We start from the raw sequence: 13280 nt of genomic DNA, 5'->3' as shown, positions 1-13280 counted from the left end.
CAGAGCACGGATGTAAAGCAGTGCTGGCTCCCTGGAGCCACCTGCAGAGGGTTCAGGGCTGTGTGTGGCACCTCCTGTGCCCCCAGCCCTGCTCAGCTCCTGCTCCATCACTGCTCCTCTTCCTCACTCCGGAGGGACTGTGGGCAGCGGGCACAGCTGTCTGTGCACAGCTGGAGAGTGGCTCTTTACACCCCTCATTTATCACCCCTCTGCTCAGGTGCAGCCCATTGATGGGGCAGAGCAGGACCCACTCCAGGCTGGCACCAAACCTGGCACCAGCCCTGTCCCGAGCAGCTGCAGCCCCCGAGCACTGAGCTGTGCCAGGAGCAGCCCCCAAACAGCAGCTTGGGCAGCTCACCCAGGGCAGCTGCCAGCTGCCAGCAAGGGGGAATCCTGTCTGGAAACACTCTGGAAATCGAGGTAAGGAGAAAACTGAATGAGAAATGAGAATATACATTGCAAAAAAGTCATCCAGGTATATTCAAATGCAGCTTTTGCTTCATGCCATTTTTCTCCCATATGAAAAGGGATCATTTCCCCCAGCACTGGCAGGCTGGTGAGTGACCCACAGAGACCAGCACACAAGTGGGGTCTCCCTGTGGCAGGAGCCAGTGTTGGTGAGAGCAGGGACAGCCGAGGACACACAGCCAGGCAGGATCCTGCCCTGCACCGGGCAGGGGTTTGGAGTTGCAATCTAATATAAATCTTTTACTGGATTTCTTAAAAGGCAGAAAATATTTCCTCATCTGCCTCGCTGGGCTCCCCAGATTTTGAGGAGCTCTGAGGATTTGGTTGTGTGAAGCCAGGGCTGACCTTGCTGTGCCTCGGGCAGGGGCTGAGCTCACGCTGTGGGGCTGGGGCAGCGCAGCCCTCGGGGTTCATGTCCTTCCATGGCCATGGGCAGCTCAGCAGAGCCCCAGCTCAGTGCTGCCTCTCTCCTTACACCTGCCCAAAACCCAGCCAGGCTCTGGTGCCAGCTCTGCTCCTCATGAGCAAACCACCCCCAGGCAACGGCCGCAGGAACCTCAGTGGCACAAGGTCATGAAGGGTGAGATGATGTTGGGAGTCCAGGGGGTCCAAGTCCCAGGACATGAGTTCCTTGGAGAACAAAATCTTTTTCCATAGGAGTAGAGCCTGCCCTTGGATCTTAGAGAAAGCAGCTGGGGTTTGTTGTTCCAAATTCCTCTCTGAGGATCAGCTACATCTAACATCGCAGGTAATGGCATGCGCTGAAAACCATCGTCTCTCTTTGTGTCATGGAGTGAGACTGTAGAATCCCTGGGGGTTATACTGCTCTCAGTCTCTCCATGTGCTACTCAGGAGAATCTGAGAATCTGCAGATCTGGCCAGCAGAGCAAGGAATCAGTATCACCTTTTTTATTTGTGGAAAGTATGAAGAACCCACCTCCTTTCCCTCCCCAGGGTCTGTGCACACCTTTACTGCCTTCTTTGCTCACCTGCAAGCAAGGCTGTGTCCCTCTCATTCCTGCCCTGCCGAGTGCTGCTCCTTAGTGAACTGTTGCTGCATTATTCCACTCTTCCTCCCAGGATGGGGCCAATTCCCAGCATTAATCTTTAACTCTGCTCTCCTGCAGCTTAAATCTGACAAATGTTCTGAATGGCTGCCTCGGGTTCTTTTTGAAATCCTGCCTCGGGATGTTAAGATTTAGTAACACAGATTCTAACCTTAAAATAGCAGCACAAAATGTTCTATTTACTCACAAAATGAATGCCAGGTATGCAGCATCCCTCACCAGAGCGGGGGAGTGGGGGGGCCGTACTGATAATATCTGACAGACAAAGGAATTTGGTGGAAAAAACCAATCTGGTGTCCGTCCTCCAGTGGGCAGCAGCCCTGGACAGCATTCCTGGTCCTAGAAAAGGTGCTGCTGCTTCCAGCACCCCTCCTCCTGTCCCTCTGAAAGCTGGATGCACTCTAATACCTCTTACTTTGAAGAAAAATTGTCTCAGGCTCCAAGTGAGGTTGAGCCCTGATCGCTGTGAGCTGGAGCTCTACCCAAGGCAGCTCCTGCGTGTTCTGCTTGGTCCATCTAGTGTTGGCTGAGGCTGGGACAGCGTTCCAGCTGTCTCAGTGTGCACACAGCATTCCCACAGGCTGAGCAGCCCCTGGGCAGGCACTGCCACACCACAGCCTGAGCTCGAGGGTCACCAGGTCCCTCAGCTCTGCTGGGGCCAGCAAGAACCCAAAATGTGACAAAAGCATTCGGCACCTTTGGAACTGTCAGTCCCAAAGCTCTCCTGTGTCCTGCCAGGAGCCTGGGTGACACCTCACTGCCATGACCCTGCAGGGCATCTGTGCTGAGCTGTCCCTGGGTTACAGCCCTGTGACTGTCCCACTCCTGCTGTGCTGACAGGACAGGGACACGGGCTGTGGCACAGACCCTGCTCCTCCTCACAGCTGCTGTGGTGGTTTTCTCCTGCCCACAGGCAGCAGCATGAACCTGAAGAAGTACCTGGTGCGGGCGCTGCACCGCCTGCAGAAGGGCCCTGGCTACACCTACAAGGAGCTGCTGGTCTGGTACTGCGACAACACCAACACCCACGGCCCCAAGCGCATCATCAAGGAGGGGCCAAAGAAGAAATTAATCTGGTTCTTCCTAACGTTGCTCTTTGCATCCCTGGTGTTCTGGCAGTGGGGCATCCTCATCAACACCTACCTCTCCTACAACGTCACCTCGTCTCTCTCCATTGGCTTTAAGACCATGAAGTTCCCTGCAGTCACCATCTGCAATGCCAACCCTTTCAAGTAAGTTTTTCCTCTCCCAGTTTCCCCATGTGTGCCCTAACCCCTCGGAAACATTGCCAGTGTGAGGTACTGAGGGGCCCTTCCTGTCTCAGGCATCACGTTAGGAGCATTAATGGAGTCACCAAGTGCCCCTAAAAACAAATAAAGAACAGTATGAAGATGAGTGGCCAGAGGAGGGTTCATCTGCCTGCAGGTTCTCCTGGGCTTCATAGAGTCCCAGAATGGTTTGGGTTGGGAAGGAACCTCCAAGTTCATCTCATTTCATCCCCTGCCATGGCAGGGACACCTCCCACTGTCCCAGGCTGCTCCCAGCCCTGTCCAGCCTGGCCTGGGACACTGCCAGGGATCCAGGGGCAGCCCCAGCTGCTCTGGGCACCTGTGCCAGGGCCTGCCCACCCTCACAGGGAAGAATTCCTTCTGAGCACAGCTTCTGCACCACATCCATCAATCAAATGAAGGTTTTTACCTCCCTGCAAACTTTCCTCAGCTCACAGAAGAACCAAGTTCAGCTCACCTTTCCCAGCCAGAATCAGTCTTTCCATCTTTCCCCACAATTCTTTTTCTTCCCCTTCCTTGCTGTGAACATTATTCTCATTGCTCATACTCCAGTCACTAAGAGCTGGTTCCACAATCCTGTCTGCCAGGAACCACAGAGACAGAACTGAATTGTGATTTCAAAGGAGTCACTGATTTTCATTACAGTTGCTTTAAATTTATAGCTGTTTTAAATTCATATCCATGCAATAGTGGAGCCCAAGGCAAGATGCTCTCAGCCAGTGCAAGAATTGCTTAGGGGTAGCTTTTCCTCCACTTGTTAGAGGTGTTTTGTGTAAACTGTAGTGAATCACTGAACTAGAACTAATGTGGCCCAGCACTGGTGTGTTCACTCCTGCAGCACTCCCTGTTTATCCTCCCACTGCCCTCCTGGCCAGCAGTGTCCGAGCTGGCCGTGCTCTGCAGGGAAGCTCCTGCTGTCCTCCAGGAGGTTCCAGGCAGACCCTGAGGTGCCCAGGAAGGTCCAAGGCAGCAGCAGGACACTGCCTGGCCACAGCTCCCTGTCCCACAGGTACTCAGAGGTGAAGCCCCTGCTGAAGGAGCTGGACAGGCTCATTGAGGCGGCGCTGGAGAGGATCCTGCAGCTGGGGAACGGCAGCGAGAACCTGTCCCCATCACTCAACCTGGAGCTCTGGAACCAGATCCCCCTGGTCCTCATCGACGAGCACGACAAAGACAATCCTGTCATCCTGGACATCTTTGAGACCAACCAGACTGCTGTGGGCAACAAAACTGCCTTGGACACCGAAACCAGTGTGAGCAGTGACACTGCTGGGGACAGTGAAACCTTGAGCAACGAAACCACTGCGGGGAACCAAACCACTGCTCCACCTGCCCCAGACAACACCACGGCAGAAGAGAAGAAGTACAAGCTGGCAGTGAAGCTGGTGAGAGGCGTCCCACAGTGGCAGCAGGCAGAGATGAGGGATGGGGGCCTCACAAGAACGCAGCAGGGAGATGTGTGTCTCCTCCCTGGCTGCTCTGCCTTGGGGCTCTGTGTCAGCCTGTGCCCAGACCCAGTCCCTGCTGCAGGCTGAGCCCAGGACAGAGCCAGGGCAGGGGTGTTCCCTGCAGGCTCCCAGACACCTTCACCCCTTCCTTGGCTCAGGCACCCAAAATGCCAGGGAGAGGCTGTGGCCACTGCCCCATCCCTTTCCTGCTGCAGTTCACAGTGCAGAGGCACGAGCTGCTCTCCCTGCTTCCATGGGGGCTGCAAGGACCCTGCCTGGGCAGACCTCGGGAGCTGGGGAAACTCCAGCCTTAAAGAATTGGCCCAAAATTGACATTTCTGTTAACTTGTGGAGGTCACCCTGGGGCTGATGTATAACCTCCCCAGCTGGGAAATGTCCCTGGGGAGGGACCCTGTAATGCACTGTGACAGCCAGCTCAGTGTGACAGCCAGCTTGGTGTGACAGCCAGCTCTGTGTGACAGCCAGCTCGGTGTGACAGCCAGCTCAGTGTGACAGCCAGCTTGATGTGACAGCCAGCTTGGTGTGACAGCTCTGTGTGACAGCTCAGTGTGACAGCTGTGTGACAGCCAGCTCAGTGTGACAGCTCTGTGTGACAGCCAGCTCAGTGTGACAGCTCAGTGTGACAGCTCAGTGTGACAGCCAGCTCTGTGTGACAGCCAGCTTGGTGTGACAGTCAGCTCAGTGTGACAGCCAGCTCGGTGTGACAGCCAGCTTGATGTGACAGCCAGCTCGGTGTGACAGCCAGCTCGGTGTGACAGCCAGCTTGATGTGACAGCCAGCTTGGTGTGACAGCTCTGTGTGACAGCTCTGAGTGACAGCTCTGTGTGACAGTCAGCTTGGTGTGACAGCTCGGTGTGACAGCCAGCTCGGTGTGACAGCTCTGTGTGACAGCCAGCTCTGTGTGACAGCTCAGTGTGACAGCCAGCTCTGTGTGACAGCCAGCTTGGTGTGACAGCTCTGTGTGACAGCCAGCTTGGTGTGACAGCTCAGTGTGACAGCCAGCTCAGTGTGACAGCTCTGTGTGACAGCCAGATCTGTGTGACAGCCAGCTTGGTGTGACAGCTCAGTGTGACAGCTCTGTGTGACAGTCAGCTCAGGGTGACAGTCAGCTCTGTGTGACAGCTCTGTGTGACAGCTCTGTGTGACAGCCAGCTCTGTGTGACAGCTCTGTATGACAGCTCAGGGTGACAGTCAGCTCAGGGTGACAGTCAGCTCTGTGTGACAGTCAGCTCTGTGTGACAGCCAGCTCTGTGTGACAGCTCTGTGTGACAGCTGCTTGTGGCTCCCTCAGGCTGAGCCTCTCTGTTCCTGGGAGCTGCAGGCAGGGCTGGTGTCCACACGAGCCCGTGAGGAGGGGGTGACAGCACAGCCCCGTGGGCAGGGGGTGACAGCACGGCCCCATGGGCAGGGGGTGACAGCACGGCCCCATGAGGAGGGGGTGACAGCACAGCCCTGTGAGGAGGGGGTGACAGCACAGCCCCACGGGCAGGGGGTGACAGCACAGCCCCATGAGGAGGGGGTGACAGCACAGCCCCACGGGCAGGGGGTGACAGCACAGCCCCTGCCATCCCCCAGGGCTCACAGCTGCCTGCTCTGTGTCCCCAGTGCAGCCAGCAGGGCTCTGACAACTGCACCTACAGGAACTTCAGCAGCGCGGCGCAGGCGGTGAGCGAGTGGTACATCCTGCAGTCCACATCCATCCTCTCCAAGGTGCCGCTGCACGAGAGGATCAGGATGGGCTACCAGGCAGAGGACATGATCCTGGCGTGTCTCTACGGGGCTGAACCCTGCAACTACAAGTAGGTGCACACGAAGGAGCTCCCTGCCCCTTTTCATCCCTGCAGGAATGAACTGCACGCGGGTTCTTTTCTCTTTTTAAGGTACATATCAGCTGCTAATGAAATTGCTGCTGATTCTTAGCTCTAAAAACACTTCTCAGAGTTTCTCTGGATGTGATGCTGGCTGAAATGTGTTCTCTTGGTACAGTGCTGGCTGAGTTAGTGTTTTGGATGGGCTGTTTTGGTCATGACATATCAAGATCAGCAGCACCCAGGTGTGCAGTGATAGCCAGGTGCTGAGTCACAGCCCCCAGGTAAAGCCCCCTCCCTTTTGCACAAGGCTCTGAGAAATGCCAACTTTGTTTCCTATGAATCCCGAGTTCCCATCTCCAGTGCTGAGAAAGGGCAGCACACAGCAGCACCCCAGGCTGTGGGGATCCCTGTCCCTTCTGCACCAAGGGGGACCAAGGACTGCCATCAAGGCACGAGCTCTAATGCCAGCCCAAACCTGTAACCACAGCTCACACTGAGCAGTTGTTGCTCTCACCTGTGTGACAAATGTTCCTCTCCATCCAATGGAGCGCTGTCCCCAGGGCCACCTGCACCTTGCTGTGCTTTTTGTTCAGAAACAGATGGATTGAAGTGCTACCAGCTGTAGTTCAGGTGTTCAGCAAATGAGGCAATGGGAGGTGAACCCCAGCACAGCTCCTGAGCTGCGCCCACCATCTGCTTTATGTCACAGCCCTTGAGTGTCACAGCTTTATGTGTATGATCTTCCAGGAATTTCACCCAAATCTACCACCCAGACCATGGTAACTGCTACATCTTTAACTGGGGCATGGATGAAGAGGCTCTGAACTCTTCCAACCCTGGGGCTGAATTTGGTAAGGGAGCTCTCTGCGGTGGAGGAGGGGGCTGGAGGGGCAGATGTGAGGGCTCTGTCTCTTGGTGCCCACTTGTGTCACTCAGGACAGATTTATGATTCCTCTGTCACTGGAGCACTGCAACAGGGAACAGAGGCTTTCTGGAAGGGAATGAGCCCCAAAAGGAAAATGTGGCACACAGGAAAAAGGTGACTATGGACACGTAGCAGGAGGGCATCCTCTGGATATTTGAAATATCTGAGGCAACACCTGACTGTTCCCAGCTATTGCCATTCTGGGCATTCACCACCATAAGTGTTCTTGCCATGGCAGCCAGACCCTGGCTCTTCCCAAGGAACAGGGAGAAGAAAATAGACTCCCTTCTTTCCCCAAGCCTCACATTCCAATCCAATTCCTGTTGTGAGTGTTTTGTCTGGTGTCCCAGGGCTGAAGCTGATTCTGGACATCAGCCAGCAGGACTACATTCCCTACCTGTCCTCTGCCGCTGGGGCCCGGCTCATGCTGCACCAACAGAAGAGCTTCCCCTTCCTCAAGGATCAGGGCATCTACGCCATGGCTGGGACAGAAACCTCCATTGGAGTGCTGGTGGTATGTGTGGCATTCCTCAGGAGCAGATTGTCTGAGAATAATGTTATCTGATGGGACCAAAACCAAGTTTGCTTTAAGTCTTGGCTGAACTGGCTCAAACCAAAGGAGACAAGGTACACACCTGTCAGGGGCTGGAGTGCTTTATGGAGGATTTTATGTAACTGTCCTGGCAAAGTGCTTTATTGAGGCTGGAATATTGGGCTCAGGTCATGGTTGCCTCCTTCTCCAGCGTGTCAGAAAGGGCTTTGCCATCCCCGAGCACCCTGGCCTGCCTGGACCCACCCAGGGAAGGGGCTGCAGCCTCTTCAGCACTGCCACCTCTGCTCTTTCATCTTCAGCAAAGCCAGTGGGGAGCACAGGAGTTACAGAGCCTCTGGAAAACGGGCACAGGGGACCTGTGGAGAAGTGATGAGCACAGTGTGGTGTTTGTGTTCCTTTCCAGGATGAGCTGGAGCGGATGGGTTATCCCTACAGTGACTGCACCATGAACGGCTCCGACGTCCCTGTCAAAAACCTCTACAGCCAGTACAACACCTCCTACTCCATACAGGTAAAAACACCCTTTGAAATCTAACAATACTCCTCAGAAAAATCCTCAAAGCAGTTCAATCTTTGCCTATCATGGAGGGTACTGGGGAATCATAAAATCGTGAAATCTTTCAGGGTCATCAGCACAGCACCACCACTGATAAAACATCTCCTCAAGTGCCACATCACATGGGTTCTGAACACTTCCAGTGATGGTGACTTCACCACTGCCCTGGGCATCCTGTTCAAATGCTTTACAACCCTTTCCATAAAAAATTTTTCCTAATATCTGATCTAAGCCCCATATGGTTCTGTAGGAACAGTCACTGAGGCTCTGGGAAACTTCTGCTGAGACAATGTCAAAGTGACACTTCTCAGGAACTCGTGTTTTGTGTACACAAGTGATATTTACCCCTGAGAGGAGAGGAATACAAAGGACAGATTCTCCCTCTAAACACTTCTGTGATCTTTAACTTTTTTGTCTTTGGGGGAATCAAATAATTTTTCACCCTGCAAATGCAGCTGGTTTGTACAGGAAGCAAAACAGCCCTTTGCTTCTTCATCAGTCTGAAAATTGGATGAGAAAGTTGAGTGTCTCTAAACCTTGAATCTGTCAAAAATCAGAGTGCAAACACTGAGCACAGGTTAATTTGTAACAGGCTGTACTGGGGAGAGAAGCAGCTCTTGAGGGTGAGATGTGATAATAAAGGAAACACCCAAACCATTTGGGGTGATTCACAGATGCACCTGGAGATCAGGAGGGCTTTGGGCTGGCAGTGGTTTTATATTTCTACCTTTATAAATATAATAACAACTGGACCACTGTACTCAGCTTTTGAAGATGCTTGTATAAGGTCTAAGCAAACACTCGTGAGGATTGAATTATTCCCCAGAAGTGCAAACCATGACGGAGTTCTGTGCCCACGTAACGCCACTTCAGAGCCCTCTCAGCAAAACCAGGCTCTTCCATCACTCCCTGACTGCCCTGCGCTCTGTGGACCTTTCCTATCACACAGAAATTCTCTGCTTGTCCGACCCACCACTGTTAAATTTAATTATCTCCTCACAGATTTGCTATTGCTTTGTGCTGCCTCATGCAGAATCCCCCTCCAATCTCAGCTGATGAACTTCATGCCTCACCAAGCTAATGGCATTGCTGCAGCACGATCCTCCCCAGAAGAGCAGCACCTACACAGAGAGGATCATTCATACATCTGCTCTTTATGTTGAAGGATTTGGAAATTCCTGGCCTTAAAGTGTAAAACCAGCCCTTTGTCACTATTGCGTAAAGCCTGGAGAGCACAGCCATGTCTGTGGTGGAACAGAACATTTGTATTCCCTTTTGGAAGCTTGAATATTACTTCTATGAAGCCCTACAACAATAGAGAAATGAGCAGTTTCTGGTGGGAGTGGGTGCTGAGCTCTCTCCATTTCCCACGAGGTCTCACCCATGGGCAGCTCCCACGAGTGGCTTTAAAAACCCCAAGGCAAGGCTGGCAGAGGTTCTGGGCAGGGACAGCTCTGGCAGCTCCCACTTCTCCTGCACCTTCATCCCTCTCTGTCTGCAGCCCCCAAATCATCTGTTCAGTGCAAGAGAGAGGGAATTCCTGGGAGCTGAGGGGCTCTCAGAGCCGGTGCCGTGCCAAGGGCTCAGCCCAAGCCTGAGCTCCCCTCTTCCCTCCCCTCTTCCCTCCCCAGGCCTGCCTGCGCTCCTGTTTCCAAAACCACATGGTGGAGATCTGTGGATGTGGGCACTACATGTTCCCTTTGCCTGAAGGGGTGAATTACTGCAATAACGAGGATAGCCCAGGCTGGGGTAAGAGCTGATGGGGCTGCCTGCTGTCCCTGCTGTCCCTGCAAGGCTGGGACATCCCTGTGGGACGTGGCCACCTGGGCCAGTGCTGGGGAGAAGGGGCCAGGTTTGCTCTTGGCTGTGGGCTGGAGGAGCCTTGGGCACCAAGGAGGGAGCACAGGGCATCGCTCCAGGCCTCTGCACATGAAAATTCTGGGTCCCCTGGCAGGGTCCAGTGTCCCCCTGGGGTGACACAGCTCTGTGCTGGCAGAGGCCAGGGCTGTGCCAAAAATACCAACCCTGGGCAAGCTGGCTCTATAAAACCTGCCTTCAGAAAGTGACAGTTTATTTTTAATTCCTTATTAAATTGTCATAGTGTTTTGCCCGAGTTTCTCAAGGAAAGGAAAGTTGAAAGGGAAGATGGCAAATCTGTGCACAAGGGTCATACCTAATATTTATTTTGATAAATGAAACTGATATAGCTCAGTAGCTGGGTCCTTATCTAAACAGATACTTTAATTTTGTTTTCACCAAACAGCATATTGCTATTCCTCACTGAGATCCAGCATAAAACAGCGCCAGATCTGCATTGACTCCTGTAAAGAAACATGCAAGTGAGTACCTGAGCCTGGTCTGGCTGCTGTGGAGGTAGAGGGATCCTCCAGTTTGACTCCTGCCAGTCCTGAGTTTCCTAAAAGGGCAGCAAACCCTGCAGGGCTGGTTTGCTGTGTGAGAACTGAAGTTCCAGAGACTTCAGAGGAGGGGAATCTCCATACTAACGCTGTCCCTCTTGGCTGCAGTGACACGCAGTACAAAATGACCATCTCCATGGCGGACTGGCCATCAGAGGCCTCTGAGGTAACCCTGATTCTCTGGTTTGTACAGACACTGATGGTTCTGTTCCCAGCTGTTGTCAGAGCTGCTGTCCAGCTCAAAGCACCTCTGCTGAAGTCCCTGGTCCAGAGCAGCAGCAGCACCAGGGCAGGGGGCAGGAGGAGGAGGGACCCCCGCAGTGGCTCTGTTCCAGTGCTGCTGTCAGCCCAAGGCTGAGTCCCCCTTCCACACCCCGTGCTCACCCAGCACAGGGGGGCTTCCCACAGGTCAGGGAAGGCACAGCTGCCCTGCTCAGGTCCACAGCATCCCTCTCCACCTGCACACGGGGCCAGGGCTGCCTGGAACGGGGCACAGCGCCCGTGGGGCTCGTGCTCTTCAGGAGCACAGGCTGCCTCTACTCTTTCTGAACAGATTTTGTTTTCCTAGGACTGGATTTTCCATATTCTGTCTTATGAAAGGGATATGTCAACAAATGTGACTCTGGACAGGTGAGTGAAAGGAACAACCACTTTATCTTCTCTGCTGAGCCTGTTAACATCAGCCTGACACGAGCCTTGGCGCCGGGCCAGCGCAGGCGGGCGAGAATGCGCAGGGAGGACCAGGCTTGCAGGGTGTTAGCCTGACACACAGAAAGCAGATCCAAAAGGCACTTCATGCCTGTCCTCTGCTCTCCAGAGCTGCAGACTGGGCCAGTCAGACTCAAACATGCAGTTAATAAAATCAGCATTAAGGACAGTTCCAGTGCTGTAATGTTTGTCGCTTTATACTCACGTCTTGGTGTCTCCATCCCTTGGTCAGGCTGGAGCACAGGTGCAGGTTATTGACAGCCAGCTCCTCACTGAGGTGCATTTTGCTCTTTACAGGAATGGGATCATCAAACTGAACATTTACTTCCAGGAGTACAACTACCGCACCATCTCGGAGTCAGCTGCCACTACGGTGAGTGCCCATCCCAGCCCTGGCAGGGCTCGGTGCCCTCTGGGGCAGTCTGACACGTCCCTCGAGGCTGCTGCTTGGCACACACGCTGTGATGAAGTGGATGAAGCCACCTCTGCCTGGTGGCTCACAGCCCTCAATTCCTTCCCCCACTCCACCTCCCGTCCCTGTCGCAGCCCCACAGGAGGGGACCCAGCGGGCAGGTGCCAGGTGCAGGCATCACCCGCATGGCTGCTGGCACAGGGGTGAAGGATCAGGGTGGGGCACATCTGAGGGGCTCCCCTTCCTCAGCTCACTGCGCTCTCCTCCCGCAGATCGTTTGGCTGCTGTCAAGCCTGGGAGGCCAGTTTGGGTTCTGGATGGGGGGCTCGGTGCTGTGCCTCATTGAGTTTGGGGAGATCATCATCGACTCGCTGTGGATCACCATCATCAACCTCATCGGCTGGTGCAAGGGCCTGAGGCAGAGGCGGGCGCGGTACCCGGACGCGCCCCCGACGGTGTCAGAGCTGGTGGAGGCTCACACCAACCTGGGCTTCCAGCCCGAGCCCCCGGGGGCTGTGGCCAGGGCTGAGGCGCTGCCCCCCGAGCCCGGCACGCCCCCACCCAACTACGACTCCCTGCGAGTGCAGCCCCTGGACACGCTCGGCCCCGACAGCGACGCGGACACCGAGTGACCACAGCATCCTCTCTGCTCCCCCAGGCTCTGCCACTGCTGGACAAGTGTCTGCCTGGCAAAATTGGGAGAGTATTAATTAATTAAAAAAATTAGGAGTGAACCCTGCTCACCCTGTCCTCATGCCTTTAGCCCCAGCTGGCTGCCAGCCCAGGCCAGCAGCAGCAGACAGGGAGCAGCCCCAGAACCCTCCCCAGCAGAGCTGGGGCAGGGGAAGGCTGGGAGAGGCACGGCTGCTGAGCTTCACCCTCCCTCCAGCAGGAGTGAAGGGAACAGAGTGTTCCCTGCAGGACAGGGACAGCTCACCATTCCAGTCACAGCTGCCTTATGGAGGTGTCTGACATCTCATAAAAGTGGGAAGTGTCTCCAGTGCTTGGCTCCAGCTCTGACCCAGCCCAGCTCTCCCCAGGCAGACCCACAGCAGCCTGAGCCTGCCTGAGCAAGGGTTTCCAGCTGCAGCAGGTGCTCCAGACTCAGCTGGCATTCCAGTTTTGGGACCTCCCTGGATTCCACCCCACTGTCTCCCAAGAGAGCACACTAAGGCTAGACCAGCTCTTTCACAAAAATCTACATAACAAATGCTAATAAATTCTACAAGAAAGCACCACTTTCCTTAAATTCCTTAAAAACCTCATGGTTGTCAGTAGAATAGTGAAATTGCACCAGGAACAACCTACAAAGCTGGTTTTATTCTCAGGGCCCAGCTTGATCAAGCCTCAAGTGCCAGCTGAAAAGACCCTTCCTGACCCTGCATTTACAGCAGCCCTGAGCAGTGGCCACTGCCTACAGGCAGCTCCCTCTGTGCTGCATCTGCCCCATCACCTCGGACACAGGAGATTAAGTTATCTGAAAAGGCAGCCACGAAGCATAAATTCTACAGCACTTGGCAGAACATTTCCAGCCCTCCTCAACCTACTTGGGGTCATCCAGAGTTTTTGGGAAATCTGGCTGTAGGACAGCTTTATTTCTAAAAA

The 13280-nt window shown here is 54.3% G+C and overlaps 1 protein-coding gene across 1 annotated transcript; it reads left to right on the top strand.

Moving 5' to 3' along the window:
• The first annotated feature begins 368 nt into the window (after window positions 1-368).
• Window positions 369-13144, top strand: SCNN1B (sodium channel epithelial 1 subunit beta). Its single transcript, XM_058849536.1, has 13 exons — window positions 369-420; window positions 2449-2767; window positions 3834-4209; window positions 5899-6092; window positions 6852-6955; window positions 7380-7543; window positions 7986-8093; window positions 9770-9887; window positions 10402-10477; window positions 10664-10721; window positions 11124-11185; window positions 11561-11636; window positions 11948-13144. Exons 2-13 carry the CDS (start codon window positions 2457-2459, stop codon window positions 12305-12307), a joined length of 2007 nt encoding a protein of 668 aa, XP_058705519.1. The 5' UTR covers window positions 369-420; window positions 2449-2456; the 3' UTR covers window positions 12308-13144.
• The last annotated feature ends 136 nt before the right edge of the window (window positions 13145-13280 follow it).

The sequence above is a fragment of the Poecile atricapillus genome, chromosome 14 (assembly GCF_030490865.1).
Source record: "Poecile atricapillus isolate bPoeAtr1 chromosome 14, bPoeAtr1.hap1, whole genome shotgun sequence".
Classification (NCBI taxonomy): domain Eukaryota; kingdom Metazoa; phylum Chordata; class Aves; order Passeriformes; family Paridae; genus Poecile; species Poecile atricapillus.
The sequence above is the reverse complement of the archived record's forward strand: the minus strand, read 5'-3'. Positions and strand labels throughout refer to the sequence as shown.

Coding starts and splice junctions, on each gene's coding strand:
- SCNN1B (XM_058849536.1), top strand. CDS start 2,457: ATGAACCTGAAGAAGTACCTGGTGCGGGCGCTGCACCGCCTGCAGAAG. Junction 6,956..7,379: donor CAACCCTGGGGCTGAATTTG/GTAAGGGAGCTC, acceptor CTGGTGTCCCAG/GGCTGAAGCTGATTCTGGAC. Junction 9,888..10,401: donor CGAGGATAGCCCAGGCTGGG/GTAAGAGCTGAT, acceptor TTCACCAAACAG/CATATTGCTATTCCTCACTG.